The 20,154-nt window shown below is 53.1% G+C and overlaps 1 protein-coding gene across 2 annotated transcripts; it reads right to left on the bottom strand.

The window, feature by feature from the left end:
• Positions 1 to 1,299: 1,299 nt before the first annotated feature.
• Positions 1,300 to 19,742, bottom strand: Cib2 (calcium and integrin binding family member 2). 2 transcript variants are annotated; one of them, XM_028864982.2, is made up of 6 exons: positions 19,509 to 19,742; positions 13,928 to 13,962; positions 6,462 to 6,573; positions 4,937 to 5,081; positions 2,321 to 2,516; positions 1,300 to 1,964 (listed from the first exon to the last, which is right to left on the bottom strand). In XM_028864982.2, exons 1-6 carry the CDS (start codon positions 19,557 to 19,559, stop codon positions 1,943 to 1,945), a joined length of 561 nt encoding a protein of 186 aa, XP_028720815.1. In that variant the 5' UTR covers positions 19,560 to 19,742; the 3' UTR covers positions 1,300 to 1,942. The 2 variants fall into 2 exon arrangements, with proteins under 2 accessions (XP_028720815.1, XP_028720814.1); XM_028864981.2 differs by having other exon boundaries at positions 4,937 to 5,084; positions 19,509 to 19,739.
• Positions 19,743 to 20,154: the final 412 nt, after the last annotated feature.

Raw genomic sequence — 20,154 nt, 5'->3', positions numbered from 1 at the left:
GAGACACGGGAGAGACCTTGCCACAGCCTGCGACTCCTGGATGTGTCCTCAATGCTGTCCATCCACAGAGTGAAGGAACTAAGGCCAGCGGGAGCGGGGACTAACTAAAGGAAGGGTTGGGTGAACACGTAGAGGCCAGGCTGATGAACACACAGAGCCTGCCTCCTACCTCAGATACTTAGCAAGCATGTGGCAGGCCCCTTGCCCAGACACACTGCCTTCTTCCAGCTGCCTAAATGACACCATGCTATTACTCCTGAGAACAAAACCAGTTCCCTTCCTCGTGGTCCTGCCAGGCGATAGGGAGAAGGCCAGGAGCCACATCCTCTGTACCTGCCCCAGGAGGATTAGAGTAAGAAGCTGGGTCCAGCCAAGGTCCAGCTCAAAAGCCATGGCTTTACCCAGCAGTAGGCTGGGCCCCTGGGAACTGCCCCCCTCCTCTTCCTGGCCAACTCCTCCATCTTTATCCTAGCTTTTGCTGCAGATGAAGAAACCGAGACCCAGAAACTTATTTGAGGACGTAGCTGGTGAGGGCCTGAACAGAGACCCCTCAATAAGGCAGGCCTAAACTGGGGATGCACTGCTGGGCAACATCTGGAGCCAGTCAGGGGACACTTGATGCCATGCCAATGTGAGCAGGTCACCCCTGCCTGCCCTCTGCCTCCAGCCAGCCCTGAGCTTTGGATCAACCTAGATTCCTCCATGGAACCCACCACCAATCAGCCTGGCGGTTTGGCCTCCGGAGAGCTCCTAGGCCTTTTCCCAGTCACCAGCTTTGGAACGGGACACTCAGGCCTCTTGCCCCAGCTGTTCCCTTGGCCAAGCGGGCTCTTCCTTGCCCATGCGTCCCCACCTCCACAGGGTGGGCCACTGGCCTGCTTTCTTCTCTCCACCCCGCCTCCACTCGCAGGAGGCGGGAACCAAGCCCACTGTCCCCTCTCCGCCTGCCTCCATGCAGGCCCTGGAAAGAACTGGCTCAGTGTACGTTTGTGAGGAAAGTCATTTCTTAGTAGACACAGGGCTAATGCTCTTTTCCCTCTCTAGAAGGGAGAACTTCTAGAAGTCCCTATCTGTTGGGGGGGGGGCGGGTGGTAGCGGTGAAAGGTTTAAGAGAAGCGGGATAGCCTGGAGCAAACAGTGGTGAGCACTCTGTTAGGCAGCTGTAACTACTGCTAGGAAAAAGGAAGCAATCCTCACCCAACAGCCTGAAGCCAAAGTTAGCACCGGACACAGAAGACGGCCTCCCGGACTGCCTGGAAGGTACCCCTGAGCATTCCTAATGCTGACAGACACAGAAAGTGCAGGACACAAAAGTGTTTTATTCCTAGGAATTCACAAGTCTGAGGTCAGCACACACCAGCGACACCATGTCATTGGGGAGGGAGCGGGGGCAGAGCCCTTTGGACCCACTGCTCACACAGCTTCACACTGGGGAAGGAAAGGGCAGGGGAGGCGTGGGGGAGGGTGCAGCCCAGTCTTGGCTCTAGTAAAAGATTGCATAGCTTGTTAAAACCCCAGTCTCTGCTTTTTTTGTTTGTTGTTTCCCTTTGCTGGGTTTTTGCCCTTAGCCCTGGGTACGGGGTGTCTGCCCGGCATATGGATAACCCAGCCCCACCCCTCCTGCTGGGTCTCCCACCTTCCCCTCCTAGGAGACACTTCTGGGTGAGAAAAGGACTGGGCGAGGGGGTGGTTGAGAGGGCCCCCAGGGGGACCGTTGGTCTTGTGGCTGAACCACTGGGGGCCCCCGGGAAGGGTCCTGCTCTTCACAACCTCATTGCTCTTAAGTTTTTTATTTGTTTTTTTGCTGAAAGGGCCACAGGAAATGTCCATGGGTGAGAACCCCAGAGGCTACAGCTCCTTTCCTGAAGTGCTTGGAAACCATACCTGCACAGACAGCAGGCCAGAAGGTGGGCTTCTGGGCCCCTGCAGCCTTGGCATGTCCTCAGATTCGGATGTGGAAAGTGCTGGGAAGAGAACGGAGAGAGGGTGTGAGGCTGGGCTGGGCAGAGGGCTCCACAGGGAAAAGCTAACCTCACCCTGGTCACTCACTTCCTTGGAGAAGCTCATAGAAGTCATTACAGGAGGCTCAGAAGGCAGGTGTCCAGTTTCCACCCCCCAGATCCTTCCCATGCACCACGCAAGGCCTTGGTGCCTCTCGCGATATGAACAGTCATGTAAGGGCCAGTCATGCATCTCGGGAGAGGGGCTCCCACCTGCGGCTTCCGGCCTGCATATGTCACTCCCATGAGACCAGGCAGCCAGCTGTGACCCTAATGTTCTGGCCTATCCAACCCAAGCCCAGGCCCTGGGGTACCAGCACCTGAGAAAATCAGGGGCCTTGGCGATCATGTCTTCAAAGTCAGCGAAGCCCAGCTTGCCGTCACCATCCAGGTCAGCTTCCTCAATGACCTTGTCGCATACAAGCACTACCTCATCCTCATCCAGCTCTGACTTAGTGAGTCGGGCCAGCGTCAGCTCCAAGTCTTCTTTACAGATGAAATTGTCAGTGTTGAAGTCTGTGTGGTTAGGTGGGATGAACAGAGATGGTCAAGACAGGGCTGAGTCCCTCTAGGGGCTTCGAGGAGGGAGGTGTCCTGTCCAGTACTGCCCCTTCCTCCCAGCTGACCACACTGATTTCTCCACCAGCCTCCGGAGTCCCCAGAGGGGGTCCCTGAAACCAACAGGCTCGCACACAAGGCATATGTTAAATATCCACAGCCAACAAACTAACATTTGGGGGAACCCACTAGGAGGGTGCACACAGCCACAGCCCAAACAGTTCCAAATCTGAAGCACCCTAAGAACTTCCCACTGAAGCCAAATAGTCCACACAGTGGACTCCTAAAGCCGAGGAAGCCAGGACCCAGAGAGGCCAAGTGCCTGAGTCCCAGTCAGGGATCCAGTCAGAGACACAGCAAGGACTCTGACTGGGTCCATTTGACTCTAAGACCCACACTTTCTAAATTGTACCTCATCACCGCTGGTAGGCCTCCAGACATACATGAGTAATTAACACACATGTCATGATGTATGCAGTAAATATGTACAACTTAATCTGTCAATTTTGAAAACAAAAACAGAAGTCAAGTCAGGAGATGCAGGATCCCCCAGAGCAGTGGTTCTCAACTTGTGGGCCATGACCCCTTTGAGGGTTACATATCAGATATTTACATTATGATTCATGACAGTAGTGAAATTACAGTTATGAGGTAGCAATGAAATAACTTTGTGACTGGGGGTCACCACAACATGAAGAACTGTATAAAAGGGTCACAGCTTTAGAAAGTTGAGAACCACTGCCCTAGGGAGAGGCCAGAGCAGGGAAGGCCTTTGTGCACAGAATAAAGGGCAGATTTGGGTCTCCTGGGCAAAAGGCACTACCACTGTCCCCAGAGAGCACACAGTGGTTCTGTGGGCCCGAGCCGTGTGCAGGCTCATCACGACTAGCTCCGTCCCCAGAGCACAGCTGCCAGCTCTGTGCACGTGGTTTCCCACGCCTCTGAGGCCTTCCCAGCAAACACCCACTTGGCCTACAAGTTTCCAAGCACCACTGTCTAGGCAGAGGGTCCCTCCCACTGAACGCCTGCTGCCCACTTGGCTGTTGTGAACGGCAGTGATGAAGACAAGAAAGAGCTACTCTGCCTCCTCGTTTACTGAATGCCTGCACTCTGCAGGTGGAGAGAGTTGGGGAGGACAAGGACCTCTCTGATGTCACAACCCCGGCCAGAGCAGAAGCCCTCCAGTGTAACCTGAGCTGCCCATCTCTGCCCCTGCCTGTGGAGGCCTCCACGGTGGGCAGGAAGTGGGGTTTATCTCTGCTCCTGAAGGGCCTGCAGGGGGTTTCACAAAAAAGCCTGATATGTGGCTAGTGAGCTGGATAGAATCCTAGGCTAATTTAACAGTAAAAACCGGGGACCCCCAAGGGCTCAGCACTTTCTTCTTATAGGAAGACAAGAGTCTTTACCAGGGGCAGCACTGTGGGGTCCAAGACTGAGGGATAATGGATGAAATTTTAGAAGCTACATATATGGAGGGTGGACAGGCAGGGTCTGCTTTCTTACATGCGAACACAATGTGTTGCACAATGAAGTCCTTTAACGTAATCACAAAATAAATAGGCAGCCCTTGATGGGCCCACTGCTTTGAGATCCCCCAGCTTCTCAAAGGTGCGGGGAGGTTTGTGGTCTCCTTATCTGGTCCAGTAAAAGTTCAAACCCTCCTTGGGATTCAGTGATCTGACCTGGTAAGGATTTGACCCAGGCACAGTGGGTGTGAGCTGTGTGGTAGGTAGCCTCCATGGAGCTATGGGAGACTTCTGTGTGACCAGCGCCCTCTAGTGGCCAGTGGGTCAGCAGGCTGGGGAAATGGGAAGACCCTACCTGTGGCATGTGAGGGGGACTCATGTGGATTTCCCTCCCCGCCTGCCTCATCATCATTATCGCAGAAGGTCTCCTGTCTGGTCCCCGGGTTTAGCCTGACTTTTTTAGTTCACAATTCAAATGTTCCCAGTGATCTTTCTAGAACAACTGCCCTTCCCTGCCTGAACCCTGCAGTGTCCTAGTCCTGAGCGCAAGACCCTGACTCCTCACAGCCTAGTTTTACCTCTCCAGCCTCTCACTGACCCCTCCCATCACATCCCAAACCCTCCTCATCTTGTCAAGCCTTACTGCCCACTCTGTTGGGGTGTCTGTCCTCTTGTCTCCAGGGGACCAGTCTCCCCTGGTCCTCTAGTCCCTATTCCTCACCCCAACGCCCACCCAGGGTGGGAGAGTCTTTCCTTCTCTCTGAAGATGAGTCTCGGGCGTGATTTGTGCCCTTGAGACAGGTGTCCTCAAAGAGCAGCCTTAGTGTGCCCAGCAAGAAGTGGACGCCCCAATGGCTCATAGGATGCGCCCTTCAGCACTACAGCTCCGCCCTGCTGCCAGCCCCTCCTTACCATAGATCTTGAAGGCATAATTTGCCTTGAGCTCTCGGGGTGCCGACTCACAGAGCACAGAGAACATGTCCACAAAGTCATTGAAGGTGAGGTTCCCCTCGCCATCCTCAGAGAAAGCCTCCACAATCCTCTCCTTGAAGGGATTCTCCTGAAGAGAAGCACAGCCATCACTGACGTAGATGAGGCAGGGGCCTTGGGCTAGTCTGAAGGTAGCCTGTGACAACCCGTGTGTGTGTGTGTGTGTGTGTGTGTGTGTGTGTGTGTGTGTGTGTGTGTGTCGGCCTCCAGAGTGAGGCAATAGTCACAGCTATTTAATGGGTTCCAGGAGGAGTTGCCAGGCAGAGATCAAGGCATTGCTCCAGGACCTGACTCAGCAGACGCTCTCGTGCTACACAGGGGTCACACATGCGCACAGCAGGCTGAGCAGAGCCTGCATGCCACCCATCCCACTTTTCAGAGGCACCTACACAGGCTCCTTCCTCCACACACTGGGCTGGGTCCCCAGCAAAGAAGACAACCGCTCCAGGAAGTCCTCGGCTCAGGCTAATTCAGGCCAGACAGGTGAGGGATGGAAGTAAGGCCCCAACATGACAGATAATTGGACCAACGAAAGCAGCAAGAGGTGGTTCTGATGCCTCCAGTCACATAGCCCATTTGTTCTCATTTCCAACACTGTCTCTGTTCCTTCCGGTGACGCCAAGTCATCCAGGAGGGCCACGTTCCTTCCATCACAGCTGCTCAGCCCAGATCAACCCCAGAGGCCTAGAAACAAAGTCCCTACAGTGCCTCACACTCTCCATGACACTCAGCCTGGTCTCCCACTCCCTCAAGGACAGGCAGTACTCTCCAGGGTCCAGCCTGTGCTCGTCACCTCTCAGGACAGCATTGGGATGCAGGCCCAAGGGGACGCCATGTAGCTCTCTTACCCTACCTTAAGCCAGACATCCCAGGCCTGCCAAGTCCCACAGCCCTGTGGAATTATGCCCACTGCTGCGGGAGTGTCCTTTCTATATCCCAGGTGAAGAAATCAAGAAACCTTCAATGTGTAGGTGAGTGCTTGAGGACCCACACAAGAGAGCTGGCTGAGTCTACCCCACATGGCCCAAATCCAGATGAACATTCTAAAAACACTCCCAGGAAGTTTGAGTCTGAGTCGTGCCACTAGAGATGACCAAGAATCCATGACCAGACAAGGAGAAGAGAAAAAAATTATCTGAAAGAGCAGACCAAGGACTGCCAAGTACAGCCCAGGCTACTCCACATAGGGATACGCAGATGGGCACAGGCCAACAGCTGGGCAGTGGGCAACCACAAACCCACAGAACATCTACCAAGTCCTACCCACTTCCATAACTCATTTATGCAAAGTGTATATTGGGAAACCGAGGCACAGAGAGCTTCAGCGGTAGAGGTCGAGAGTGTCACAATGGGTAGAGTCAGGCTTCAGTCTGGATCTGGGCCTCTACTCCCTGCCTGGGTGTGAGTTCCCCATGCTCCAACCCACCAGCGGCAGCCTCTTGCATACCCGGAGCTCTGGCATCTGTATGATGAGGCTCATGGGCACATGGACGATGGGACTCTTCCTGTAGTCCATTGGGACGAGGTTGGGGGCCAACTCGTAGAACCGCGCGTGGAGCCTTGGAGAGAAACAGAGGAAAACACTGGAGGCTGCCATCCCTGAGCCCCAGCCACCCAGAGCCACCCCATCTAGGCTTGGAAAAACTGTCTGCGTCCAGGGCCAAGTGACGGGCCAATAGGAAGCTGCCGGCTCTGTCCACAGGGGTGTAGCTTGGAGAGGAAGCAGGTCCTGCCAGAATCCCCGTACTGCTGACCCAACGGTGCCCAGGCCCTCCTTGTTTCCACACACGCATACAGGAACCACGGCCACCATCCTTTCCTATAGTAAGCAGTACTTCCTCCCTGCTCCTCAGCCGGGCACCTGTCCCCACACCTCCCTCTTTCTCCGTCTCTCCCCTCCTCTCCCGCTCCCCCACCTGACCTGATTTGGCCTCTCAAGTTTTCTATGTGGTGCTGGCAGGGTGGCTCAACAGGTGAAGGTACTTCCTGTCAACATACAACCTGAGCTTGATCCCTGAAACCCAGGTGGTGGGAAGAGAGAGCCAGCCCCCACAAGCTGTCCTATGACCTCTCTATCTCCCCCTCTCTCTCTCTGTCTCTGTCTCTCTCTGTCTCTCTCTGTCTCTGTCTCTCTCTCTCTCTCTCTCTCACACACACACACACACACACACACACAAATAATTATTTTCTAAGAGTTTTTAATGTTCCAGGTACCGTGCTTGACATAAGTCACCTTAATCTCCTGCTCATCCCTGGGCAGGCGGCCCATTATGACCTCAGTTTTCAGCTAAGCAAACTGAGGACTGCGGGATTTGTTTGAGGCCACAGAACTAGATCTTCAAGATCCAGGGCTGGAACCTGGGACTTGGGAAGTCCAGAACATAATAAACACGACCACTCCTCTGCCTGCCACAATTAGGGGTCCTCCGGAGCTCCAGCTTAGTTCTTGTCCTGAAGGTCAGTGGCTAAGCGTGCTCAGCATCCTTCATGCCCTCCAGGAGCCCCTAGGAATGGATCTTTACAACCTTCTTCCCGCTGGGGCCGGCAGGACCAAGCCTTCCAAGTGAGCCAAGCCATCCTTGCTGATGTCTCAGGTCCCGAGCTGCCACCCCACACCCCTGTCTTGTACTCAGGAGGCTGTGCCACCTCAGTAAGCTCTGGAATGTGAGGCCTCCTGATCCCATGTCACTTGGAAGTCCCTCATCATCCCGTCCTCTTTTGTCCTGTGTCCCTTCCAGGTCCCTTATATCCCAGAGGTCATCCCTCCATCCAAGACAGGTTCAAACTACACTCATGAGATTGCATCTGTGATATGTTGGCAGATGTAGGGGCACTGGCCAGGGGCAAAGGTAGGCAATTTACCCAAGGTGAGGCCCCAGACTGGAACAGACTGGATCATGTATGATCTCACATCTCCTGGGCTGGGCCTGTCCTTCTACCTCAAAATCAGATCAGACCAGGTCCTCTTAGTGTCCTAAAACTTCCAGGTCCTCCCTTAGTAAGTCCCTCAGTGCTGCTAATCCAACGCTCATCTGAGTCCCACCTGACCCCTGGTGTCTAATAGAGCATTTGGCTGCTTCCTCAGTGAACGCCGATAATGACTGAGGCTGCCATCTATCAAGTCCCCTGTCTCCAGACTAGTGCTGTGTGGGTGGCCTTGCCCACTTCCATTCCCAGACACCCTGAGAAGTTGGTATTAGCCACCCGCTTTTCAGATGGAAAAACTGAAGACCAAATGAGTGCCTACCAGTACTTGTACAGTGAATGAGCAGTGAAGACGAGATTTGAACCCAGGACTGACACACACATACACACACACACACACACACACACACACACACACACACACACACACACATGTGCGCACGCACACGCACACATGCACACATGCGCATCAAGACACCCTGGTAAACATGGCTCTTCTAGAGCAGAGCACATCCTGAATAAGCAAACAAAATAAGCACAATGCCACAAGCTTACTCTCCAGGAATACATCTCCATCAAAGGACCTGAGGTCACAAGGACAGAGCAGAAGGGGGAAACCCCTAAAATCCTATCCTTTGGGTGAGAGGGGTCAGCAGACACCAGGGTGGCCAGATCAAAGCTGGGACTCTCCACAAGCGGACATTCAGATTTTCTCTGCTGTTTCCTGCACTGAGGAATATTGCCCTTCTTTTTATAACAGTCGTTGCGTCAAAATTTATATTTTGTAATTCCTGTGCTTTTTGGAGGAGGCGGGAGTGGCAGGGTTTCACTGGATAGCCAGGCCTTGCAAGCCTCCTGCTTCAGCAGCCTGCAGCCTGCCTTCCCATGAGATTGCAGGCCTGTGCCACCATTCTGGGTGAATCTGTTCACCGTTAACAGATCCACTGTGGTTTTGACGATTACATTTCAGAGTAGACTTTAACATCCACTCCCTCCATCTGTGCTACGGCTGATGCTGGGCACCTCTGGGAATTTGCTTACGCCCCCAAAGTTGTGGGGATCATGCAGTGGGAGCTTCAAGCCAGGCTGAAGTTGGAACTGCACCTAAACCGCTCACTAGCTAGTGGGGTGACCCTGGGTAACTGGAGTAACCACAGAGAATAATATGCAGTCAGAAGTAGGAACAGTCTGTCATTTTTCCCACTTGTGAAAATTAAATAGGGCAGTGTTCATAAAACTATCTGGTAGGCCGAGGAGACGATCCTTGATACATAGACCACAGCAGACCAGGGACCAAGTCAGTAAAATCAGTAAAGGACCCGAGTTCAATCCCCAGAACTTATGTTTTAAACAAAGAAAGAAAAGAAAACGTCAGATGTGATGACAAAAAAAAAAAAAATTGGGTTTTGTTTTTAAAAATCTTAACATTTATTTAATTTTTTAAAGATTCATTTATTCTATCTTATGTGTATGAGTGTTTGGCCTGTATTTATGTATGTGCACCACATACACTTAGGGACAGTTGTGAGCCACCATGGGGGTACTGGGGACTGAAGTAGGGTCTTCTATCAGAACAGCAAGTGCTCTTTACCTCTGAGGCATCCCTCTATCCCTGGAAATACACACATTTAATCCCAGTGCTGAAGAGCAGGAGACAGGCAGATCGCTGAGGACCGGCCAGCCAGCCCAGTCGACTTGGTAAGCTCCAGGCCAATGAGAAACTGTCTCAGAACAAAGGTGGATGAGCTTGAAAAGCGACACCTGAGATTGTTTTCTGGCCTCCACATGCATGCACACACAGATGCACCACACATACATGTGCACCCAAGCAGCTGGGCGGTGGTAGCACATGCCTTTAATACCAGCACTCAGGAGGCAGGGGCAGGCATATCTCTGTGAGTTCAAGGCCAGCCTGGGCTATAGAGTGAGTTCCAGGACAGGCTTCAAAGCTACAGAGAAACCCTGTCTGAAAAACACAAAATAAACAAACAAATAAAAAAATAAATACATAAATAAGTAAAATTGGGGCTGGAGAGATGGCTTGGCAGTTAAGAGCACTTGCTGCTCTTGCAGAGGACCTGCCTGGGTTCAGTTCTCAGCACCCACATGGTGGCTCATAACTACCCATGATTCCAGCTCCAGGGATCCAACACTTATTCTGATGTCTGTAGGCACCAGGCAGCCATGTGGTACAGATATATATGTTCAGGAAAAACACTCAATGCACATGAAATAAATCTTTTGTTTTTGTTGTTGTTTGTTTTTCCAGACAGGGTTTCTCTGTGTAGCTTTGTGCCTTTCCTGGAACTCACTCGGTAGCCCAGGCTGTCCTCGAACTCACAGAGATCTGCCTGCCTCTGCCTACCGAGTGCTGAGATTAAAGGTGTACACCACCACCGCCTGGTGAAATAAATCTTTTAAAAAATGAAAAAAAATAAAATAAAAAAGTAAAACAAGTAAATGATGGAAAATTTTAAGGAACTCCACAGAGAATTTGAAACACCAAATCACTGTGGGAGGAAAATCATCTAAAGAAAGGAAAAGACAGACAGACCTATATCTCTGTCACCCCTTTCCCCAATAAAGGACACCAAGTTAAAAAATATTTATACAACAGCCAGGACCAGAAATGACAACCGTGCTGCTCTAGCTGCGTGAAAGCCACCTGGGTGACTGAGAAAGTTAATGGAGCCCTTCCCAGCACTAAGGAGGCTGAAGCTGGAGGAGAATCCCAAGTTCAAGGCCAGCCTGAGCTGTACAGGGTGACCCTGTCTCAAGAACAAAAATCCAACTAACCAACCCAAAACAACAACAAAAACCCAAAACCAAAATAATAATAATAATAATAATAATAAGAAGAAGAAGAAGAAGAAGAAGAAGAAGAAGAAGAAGAAAAGACAGAGAGAGAGAGAGAGGGAGGGAGGGAGGGAGGGAGAGAGAGAGAGAGAGAGAGAGAGAGAGAGAGAGAAGCGTGGGAGGGATAAGGAGAGGAAGAGGGAGAGGCAAAGCCAAGCCTTCACTCATCCCAGAACCTGAAGGAATGAAACAATGGTATCTATGAATGTTTGCCACCAGCCAGCCCCACATAGCAAGATCTGGCTTAACTTCCTGCCTCCTGTCCAGCCCCCCCCCCAAAAAAAGAACAAAAAGAAATAGACATTGGTGCCAGACTCAGATTAGAGTCAAACCCAAGTATTAATGAGACGTAACCTATGATAAACAGCATTTGAAATCATTAGGGGAAAGACAGATCCTTCTGAAAAGTCAGAAACTGATAGCCCACACGAATGCCTGGCTCCCACATGGGGTTTTAAATACATTAAATTTTTAGAAAAGAAAGGATTAAATTAAATTTTCAAATTTATTTGCCACCATTTACAAATTGAAAGATTTGTACACTGTACATCTGTTTGCAGATCCTGCTGGGGCTGGGAGCGGCTAGCTCTTCAGAAAGGATCCAGGGCCTGGCTCACTTCCTTAACTCCTGGTGCAGGTTAGCCCCTGCAGGCAGTTAAGTTTCAGACTCCTCATGTGTGATAGAAAAAAATAAAAAGTCATTAAAATCGATTACACCAATGTCTAAAAGGTTAAAAAAATAAACAATGAAGCACTCTCTTGGCAGACTCCTTAGGGTATCACCTGGATGGGCTTGCCTTGGATGGAGGGGACAGGGACCCCTGTGCACTCGTTCAGGAACAAAGTGTAACTGAGGACAGGGAAGGACTAAGCCCTGACCCACAGGAAGCAGGGAGGCTGAAAGGAGTGGGCGGATGGGTATGGTGGGCTGCCCACTCACCGGTGCTGGGGTGCAAAGGCTGAGCCTAGAGAGAAATGGGATCTACTGGGGTGGTTGGTAGAGGGAGCAGCTGAGTCCGGAATCATGGTTATCTGTGATCCAAATCACTGACAGAAGAACCTCCTGCTCAAGTTTCCCCTCTGCCATCTGGTCAGCATTCAGGGTGCAGCTTACCAAGGAAACAGGCAGCTGGGAGGAGGAGAAGTGGGGGGGCTGCATCAAAGTACTGGGAGGGCAGGTCAGTGGAGGCAGGGTCTGGCTGGCCTGGCTCTGCCGCTGACCTGCTGTACACAGCTGGGTGGTCTTTGCTCCTTGCCCTCTCCGGGCCTCACTGAGATGTGAGCAGTGGAGGCAGGCTGGCCTGGCAGGGCTGTGGAGGTCAGTGACATGGGCCTCTGCTGGAGGTGACACCCCGAAACCAGCCAGGCAACAGCTCAGACAGGGTGTCCAGCTGCCTGAGAAGTCCCTTCGCCCATGGGGGGCCCTGACATTTGCTTTTTTCTCTAGTGTGGAGATAAAAAGAAAAAAAAAAGCTGGGGTTGTGAGGAGCCAGGAACCTTTGCCCAGCAGCCCATCATTTGCTAATGCGCCAGAGACACCCCCAAAGGCCTGTCAGACCAGCTCCAACTCTTGGCCTGGTCGTAAGCCATTCTTCCCTAAGACCTTGCTGATCAATCAGTAGGATTAGTACATGGTAGGGGTGAGGAGGGGACGCAGGCCTGTGTCTTTTTCTCTGCATTCTGCCTGCCTCGAACATCCTTCTGTGGCCAGTCCTCTCTTCCCTTACCACACTCTTTACACGCTCACTGGCAGCTAACAGGCACCATGCCCAGGTGCCAGGCATGGCTAGGGACACCTGAATTCTCCAGGAAAGCTAGTTACCGAGCCTAGGAATCTCCAGAGCTTTGGCTGGCTTTAGGAGCGTTGTAAGTGCTGGGTGGCGAGGAACCGGACCAGACTAGAAATACTGTGAGCCTCAGAATACAAGCAGCTCGGACACGGCGTCTACAGAGCAGGGACTAAGGAGGTTGGGAGCACACCTAAACAGAGGATTAATACGGTAAGACTGAAAAGCCCCAGAAACCCTCGCTGGGGACACACCACTCTGGATAGGCTAGTCCCAGAGGTCAGACGGCACACCTCTGATTACTGCCCCTTGATAGCACCCCAGAAAGCGGGGCTCCAGGGGGCCAAACCTCTCTGAGGCCAGAGAACTCCAGTGCTGTGGATATGGGGGGACAGCCCAGGCCTGAGACCAATCTGGGGGGCCTCTGACCCCCCAGGAGTGAAAACAGGGTAAGTGACAGGACAGAACGGTAGGCTGGCGGAGGGACACTGTCCACACAGAGTGGTCAGGATGGTGACAAAGGACAACAGCCTCCTCCTCTCTGGGGAGGCTGCGCCAGGCTGGAGCCCCAGCCTGAGCATCCATCTCCAGGGAAACTGATCCTGAGACTTCGCTGGCTTTTAGTGACACCGGATAGCCTAGGTAGAGGGGCCAGCAAGGGCTGCAGGTTTCCTCGCATCCTGTAATGCCTGCTCACTGGTCTGAGACTGCCAATGCTGCCATCTCTCCTGTGCGGGACCCCCTCCTTAACCCACCAGGAGAGGGGCTGTCCTGGAGACCCCTGGGAAACAGCTCAGTGGGGGGGGGGGGGCGCATGTCTTTGGCTTTTGGACATCCCAGGTGACAGACATTGAAGCCAGTGAAGTATTAGGGCCCCTAGCTTAAAAGACAGGGCGGCGGCGGCGGCGGCGGGGAAGAGTGTCCCTATGGTAGCAGGCCCCAAAAGGAAAAAAAAAAAAAAGAAAGCCAGGAACCTGGAGTTAGAAGGCCATATCTCCAGACCCTGGCTTAGTGACTTGGGCCAAGTTTCAAAGACTCATGTGTAAAGGGGGTTAGCAGGATTCTCGTGTTACAAGGTCCCAGGGAGGACTGGATGAGACTGTGCCCTAAACCCTTTATCTCGGAGTGCAGAAGGTAGCAGGCGCCCCATTCCCAGAAGAAGGATAAGTGCCAGGGGACAGTGAGACCTCAGTCTATACTGCAGCCCTGATGTGTGCCTGAGGCCCACCTGAACTCAGGTCTCACGTTCTTCCTCAGCTCCAGCTCAGCCAGGCCCCGTGGGGTCTCCAGCCCCACCCCTACCACAGCCCTAGCCCCAGAGACGTAGACAAGAAGCCACACTTACTTGAGGATGTCCTTCTTATTGAAGAAAGTGCAGTCCTGCAGGAGGAAAAAGCACACGGTGGACCTTAGAATCCTTGCAGCTCCAGGGCCCCACCCAACAACCCTGGACCCAAGGCAGATGAGTGCCTACTACCCCTCCTCAGGCCTCCCTGGAGGCGACAGTCAGCTCTAGTAGGTCCAGAAGACACCTCCCGAAGCTTGTGGTCCACCCCTCTGCCACCACCAACTGGGCCCAGGATAGCAATCCATAGGTGGGGTAGGGCTGGGTGACACATATCGGGGTACTTGGCAAAGGAGAACATGGAGTCACGGGTGGCCGCAGTAATCTGAAGGTCGGGGGTTACATTGTGGGAGAGCAGGGAGGTAGCTAAGAGACAGTTCTAGAGACCCTCAAGAGTGGATCAACAGGATGCCTTGGCATGCCACCATAGGCACTGAGAACAGGGCCTCGTGTGGGTAGGCAGTATAAAGCAGATGTCCTGGGTCGCCATGGGTAGCCGTCCTGAGTCTGGAGACTTACTGTTCTGGGTATAGGATCTGTAGCCTTAGGCTGAAGGAACAAAGGATGTCACACTGAGGAGGCATTAGAGAGATGGAGGCCGAGGGGTGAGGGGTAGACCCCAGAAGAGGGGGACGGGAAGGGAGCATCTGGACTCTTTAAGGACCTGTCTGTCTGGATGAGCTCCATCCATCCATGGCCTAGAGTCTTACATGATGGTTACTACACCAGGCCTAGGTGAGAGGAAGCGAAAGTGACCCAATGGGACCTAAAATGCCCACCAGTGCAGGGCTTTTTCATGATCTCCTGCTGTCTGGCTCCTCTGCCTACTGTTGTAGCACGAAGGAAGAAGGCTTCAGACTCGGCAGAGCCCACGGGGCCTCCTGGGGCCTTATGCTAAGCAGAGCCGCGCTGATGAGGGGGTGAATGGACACAGCCCAGGCGTACTGACAGCCAGGCTGGCTCTGGAAGACCCGGAGCTGCTAGACACCAGGCCGGTTGGATTGCACACGGAGGTGGGCCAAAGAGGACGCCCCCAGTGTGTGCACAACAGCTCGGGCTTCCCTTGTTGCCTCTGTACAGGCCAAGAGGAAGGTGGGTGGAATTTCCAGGTTCCCATGAAGCCCAGTGAATCTGTCCTTCTATGCCACCTGCTGTCTATGAGGAGACAGACAGACAGACAGACAGACAGACGAAGGACTCCGTGCTGCCATGCCCACCTTGGAAACTCAGGGGTGTCCCCTGAAGGGCTCAACTTTGCTTTTAGCAATGGCTCCTCCGTAGGAGTCAGCTCAGGCTGGGAAGCAGCATCCCTATCCCCACTCAGTGCACACAGATCACTCTCTGTCTAGCAGGACTAAGACTCGGGCAGGCTGAGGGCTTATGGGCCGGTCCCTCAGCTGTTCTCAGAGGCCAAGGGCAGGCAGCACAGACAGCCTAGCTGAGCCTTCAGGAACTGACTCCCTATCTAGAGGGCCAGGTCTGCCCTCTGAAGGGACCAGGGCTCTGCTAACTAACCTGGAAGGGCTGTCAGAGAACTGGAATAGGGGAGGGGGAGTCCTGGCCTCCGTCTCTGCTCCTCCTACACATACCCCAAGTCAGAAAGAAAACATACAGACCCCTCAAGAATACTGCTGGCAAAGGGTGTGAAAGTTTCCCAAATATCCTGGCCCTCTTAGCACACCTAGATTCACCTTACTGGCACTGATCTTTAAGGTATGGTGCCCATGCCACAGCAGCAGCCTCCTGGGAATATGGTAGAAATGTAAACACTTGGGTTAGACTCCTGAGTCAAAAACTCTGGGTGGTAACGTGTACTTTAAAAGCCCTCCCAGGGGTGCCAATCCTACTAGCAAGAGCAAATTTTCACCAGAATAGTGCCACCTGGGAGCAGTTTAAAATACCCCGACCTTGCCATTCCTCAGACCAAAGAAATGGGAAGTCCCTGGGTCCTTCCAGGCATCAGTGACCTTCAAAGCCACTCAATCCTTCCAAACGGGACTATAATAATTTCAACTACTAAGAAGGCTAAGGAAGGAGGATCACAAGTTCAAGACCAGCCTGGGGCAACTTAGTGAGATACTGTCTAAACGTGTTAAAAGTGAAAAGACTAGGGGTGGGGGTATACATCAATGGTAGAGTGCCTAGCTCACGGAAAGCCTTAGGTTCAATCCCCCCAGGGCTCCCACTTCACCCCCAGTCACTCAGTGATTCTAAAGTAGCCCAGGCTGAGAACCACCTCACAGCCAGCACACAATTACCAGGTACCTTTCACGAGGGACTCTAAATTGCCAATTTCATCTCATCTTCAGCACTACCCTGGAACAGTCACTATCTCCCCATTTTACAGATGTAAAAACTGTGTCTCGGGGGCCTGGACTGAGATAACTGGAGTCTTAGGATCCTGGAAGCACCAAACAGGCCAGGCTGGGATCTTCTAGTTACTAGTAGAAGCCTGGAGGTCATTTCCATGAAGAAGTAACTCTGCCTCCAAATGCATGTGCCACCCATTCCCCTCCCCTCCAGCACTTCCAACCCCTTCCCTCTCCCTCTCTATTCAAGAGCTCTGTCTGGCATCTGCTTCCTATGTACCGGGACTGCCTACGGCAGTGGTCAGAAGCCAATCTGTCCCATCTGAAGGAGAGGTGGCTCCTCTCTGACTCTGCCAGCCCAGCCTGAGAATAGCCCCACCAATCACCATTCGGCTGGAGGGCTGGCTCCAGAACGACCTTAGTTGATCACCATGACAGTCCCGTGACATAAGCATATTTGGATGAGTAAGGATTCCCACCATAAAAGTGGGAACCTGGGCCCAGAAGAGAACACCAACTTGTTCTCTTCTCCCATATGGTAACTGCCCAACTACAACTCGAATCCAGGACTTTAGAATCCCTGTGTGGAGTTCTTTGTCCTCCTAGAACCAACCGTATGTTATGTTTGTGTTCCTTCCTTCCTTCTTCCTTCCTTCCTTCCTTCCTTCCTTCCTTCCTTCCTTCCTTCCTCAATCCTCTTATGTGCCTAGACAAGGCTTCACAGGAATTGAGGGGTATAGACAGCAACATTACCCAGTAGCAACCATTCAGTGGCCAGAGGAAGGACTGGAGAGGTATATATACATGTCATAGGCCCGGTGAGTACTCCCAGGTGAATGGACCAGAATGAGGTCAAGGAACCCTTCCTGAAGATGTGAGGCCTAGACAGACTGTTGGTGAGGAGCTAAGACAACACCACCAGCTTGACCAGAAGCCCTGCAGAGTGCCCGGGGCTTCAAGTAAGAAAAGAGGTTGGAGACCAGCTGAACCCAGACCAGGCTAGGCTGAGCCCTGTTCCGACTCCGTTCAGTCATCCCAAGTCACCAGAATTACCTGGAGAGAAGGCGGCTGTACCTGTGTTTGGAAAGTTCCCTAAAGCTGGGCATAGTGTTTATGTCCGCACATCCCTCCAGGTCCAGTGGATGGCTTCTTAGGGTTCCCTACAGGGGCCTGGCTAGTACATAGTCAATCCAACTCTCAATCCATGATTTTCAGTGAGGCATATGCTGCCTTTGGAAAGAAAGATGGAGGAAGTGGGGGACGACAGAAGGAGAGAAAAAAGAGAAGAGGGACAAAAGACAAGACTACAAGGACTGTGGCTGGAGTCAAGGACCCAAGGAGGGGAAGGAAGCTCCAGTTAGACCTCTGAGCCCAGGAGACTTCCGAGAGCAGGCGGGGGTCCAGTTCTTGAGATGGAGGAGGAGATCTCAAGGTAAGGATGCAAAGTAGGCTGAGTCATAGGGCTTGTTTTTAATTGAAAACACAGGCTGAAGGACAGCAAAGCTGGAGTGGCTAGAGGTGTGCAGTAGGTTGGGGGGGGCAGTGGGTCCTGGGGGGGGGGTAAGGAGGATGGGTGTGCTGTGCATGTAAGTGGCCCGCCCGGGCAGCAGCCTAAACTTTGGGAATCAGTGGCATCTGAAGAGCAGAAAGTGGGGCATCTTGCCTGGGAAAGAGATTACTGTCGGGCTGTGAAGGTCCAGGAAACCCAGGGTTACTTGGAAGAGGGAATGTAACTCCAGTGCCCCGACTCAGCCCTGCTTGGCCATGCTAGGGAGCCAGAGGGAAGGAGATGTGAGGCTCTCGTGTTTCAGGGCTCTCATTTCTCTGGCAGGGTCTAGCCGAGTCCTGGCAAAGGATCAGAACTCAGCACTGGACTGGGTCTGACTAGTAACTCAATGCCAGGCTGGTCTGAGTGGGGATGCAGGACCCCCACCGTCACCAGCCACTCTTCTCTTCTGGGTTTGGGGTGCTTGCCTGCCATCTACCTCCACCCAGAATGCCTCTTAGAACTTGCCGGGCAAAAGTCCTCATTTCCCAAGGCCCTGTGCAAGCTCCGCGCTGTTTTTGAGCCTTCCAGTCAAAGCAAGAGCTGCCTTCCTATTGCCCTGCCCTGTCCACTAGGACTCTTCTTTTCTTTTCTTTTTTTTTTTTCTTTTTTTTTTTTTTTTTTTTTTTTGGTTTTTCGAGACAGGGTTTCTCTGTGTAGCTTTGCACCTTTCCTGGAACTCACTTGGTAGCCCAGGCTAGCCTCGAACTCACAGAGATCCGCCTGGCTCTGCCTCCCGAGTGCTGGGATTAAAGGCATGCGCCACCACTGCCCAGCACTAGGACTCTTCTTAAGCACATATTCCATCACTTGGGTCACACTGGAGGTAAGGTCTTCTTGCTAATTGAATATTCATGAAGGTTACCGACATCTAAGGTAGGAATACCGGTGAGAAAACAGTCCTGCCCAATCTGATTAGAGGAGACAGAGAAGAAACTTCACAGCAGGGCCTTGAAAGATGAGAGACACTACTTAGAGACATGAGAAAAGCATCCCATGCCCAGGAAACTCCCTGAACCTGGCCAGTGTGGAAACTGACTAAGGCAGATGGAGTGCAGGGTTCAGGATGTAGACTCCTGGGGAGACGACAGCCACCTGTCCTGTCGAGGTGAGCTAGGCAGCTGGGCAGGACTCTGGGCCAGCCAGATAATCAACTTTCCTCCTATAAAGAAAAATGTTACCATGGCTGGGAGTTTGGGGATCACTGACATGAAGAGCTAGCTAGCTCTGAAACTGGAAGAATCTGGGGCGAGAGTGGCTACTGGAACCACAAAGTAAGTTGAGAGAGGCGGCTATGTAGATTCCTTCCTCCAGTTATTTTAATGCTAGAGCCACAGAGAAACCCCAACAGATAAACAAACCCCCAACCTGCAACTGCATTTGGGGCCTCTTGTCCTCTCCCTACTCCAAGACCTTTCTGGAATGGGGGGTCATGCCCAGTGGGCTGGGAGGAATCGCTGGGGTCCAGCCTGAGAGGGCAGGAAAGAAGGTTAATGAGGTAGAGAAGGGGGTGGGTGAGGCGCATCTGACAGAATCCTCTAATTGGAATGCTCTTATTCCCCCGGCCTGGGAAACTGAGGCTCATCGAGGAGAAGTCATCCACCCAGGGTGACGCTGCGCGCTGAAGGCGGCGGCACGGTTTGAACCTCAGTGACTCCGCTTTCAAAGCGAGGCCTCGGAAGAGGACAGAGGGGAGGACTACGGGGCCGCGGCGCGCCGGGTTCACCTGGTAGTTGTCCAGCTGCTCTTCAGTGAAGATGGTCTGCTTGTTCCCCATGGTGGCCGCGGCGTTATCGGTGGCCGCGGCGGCGTCTCTCGCCCTTTGGGGCGTCGCTTCCCATCGGCGGCTTCTGGAGCCCCGAGCCCGGCGCCCGCGGCCCTTGCCAGCCTGGCGGCCGGCAGCGTCGCCAGCCTAGCCTGGCCCGCTCGGCTCGGTCCCGCAATTCAGTGGGAGGGACGCAGGGGCCGGGGCGAAGGCGGGGCCTGGGCGGGCCTGGAGCAGGGGGCGGGGCTAAGGCTAGGGCGGGGCCAGGGGCGGGCCTGGGATGGGGCGGGGCCAGAGGCGAGCCTGGGGCGGAGGCGCGCCTGGGGGAGAAGGAGGCGGGGTCTTAGGCCAGTTTAGACTGAGCAGGGAGGTGACTTCTCCCAGGGGACAGACGCCTTCTCAGTCTGTGCTCCTGCAGCGCACTGGGATGGCCAAGCGGTGGCCTCGGAAGGCTGCCTGACTCCTGACCGGCCACTCTCTATGCCTCCTGTCGCACCCAGCACTTCTGACCCGCAGGGTCGTGCCTGAGGACTGAGTGTGATAGAACGGGCACAATCCTGGAGCCTCCAATGGGGTGTGTGGTCCTAGGTTGAGAATGAGAGTGTTA

The sequence above is a fragment of the Peromyscus leucopus genome, chromosome 7 (assembly GCF_004664715.2).
Source record: "Peromyscus leucopus breed LL Stock chromosome 7, UCI_PerLeu_2.1, whole genome shotgun sequence".
NCBI classification, from domain to species: domain Eukaryota; kingdom Metazoa; phylum Chordata; class Mammalia; order Rodentia; family Cricetidae; genus Peromyscus; species Peromyscus leucopus.
This window is presented reverse-complemented; position numbering and strand designations above follow the sequence as displayed.

Excerpts from the sequence above, each read along its gene's own strand:
- Cib2 (XM_028864981.2), bottom strand. The coding sequence starts at position 19,559 with ATGGGGAACAAGCAGACCATCTTCACTGAAGAGCAGCTGGACAACTAC. Across the intron at positions 2,517-4,936 it reads TTATGCCTTCAAGATCTATG|ACTTCAACACTGACAATTTC; the intron begins GTAAGGAGGGGC and ends CTAACCACACAG. Across the intron at positions 1,965-2,320 it reads AAGGCCCCTGATTTTCTCAG|CACTTTCCACATCCGAATCT; the intron begins GTGCTGGTACCC and ends TTCTCTTCCCAG.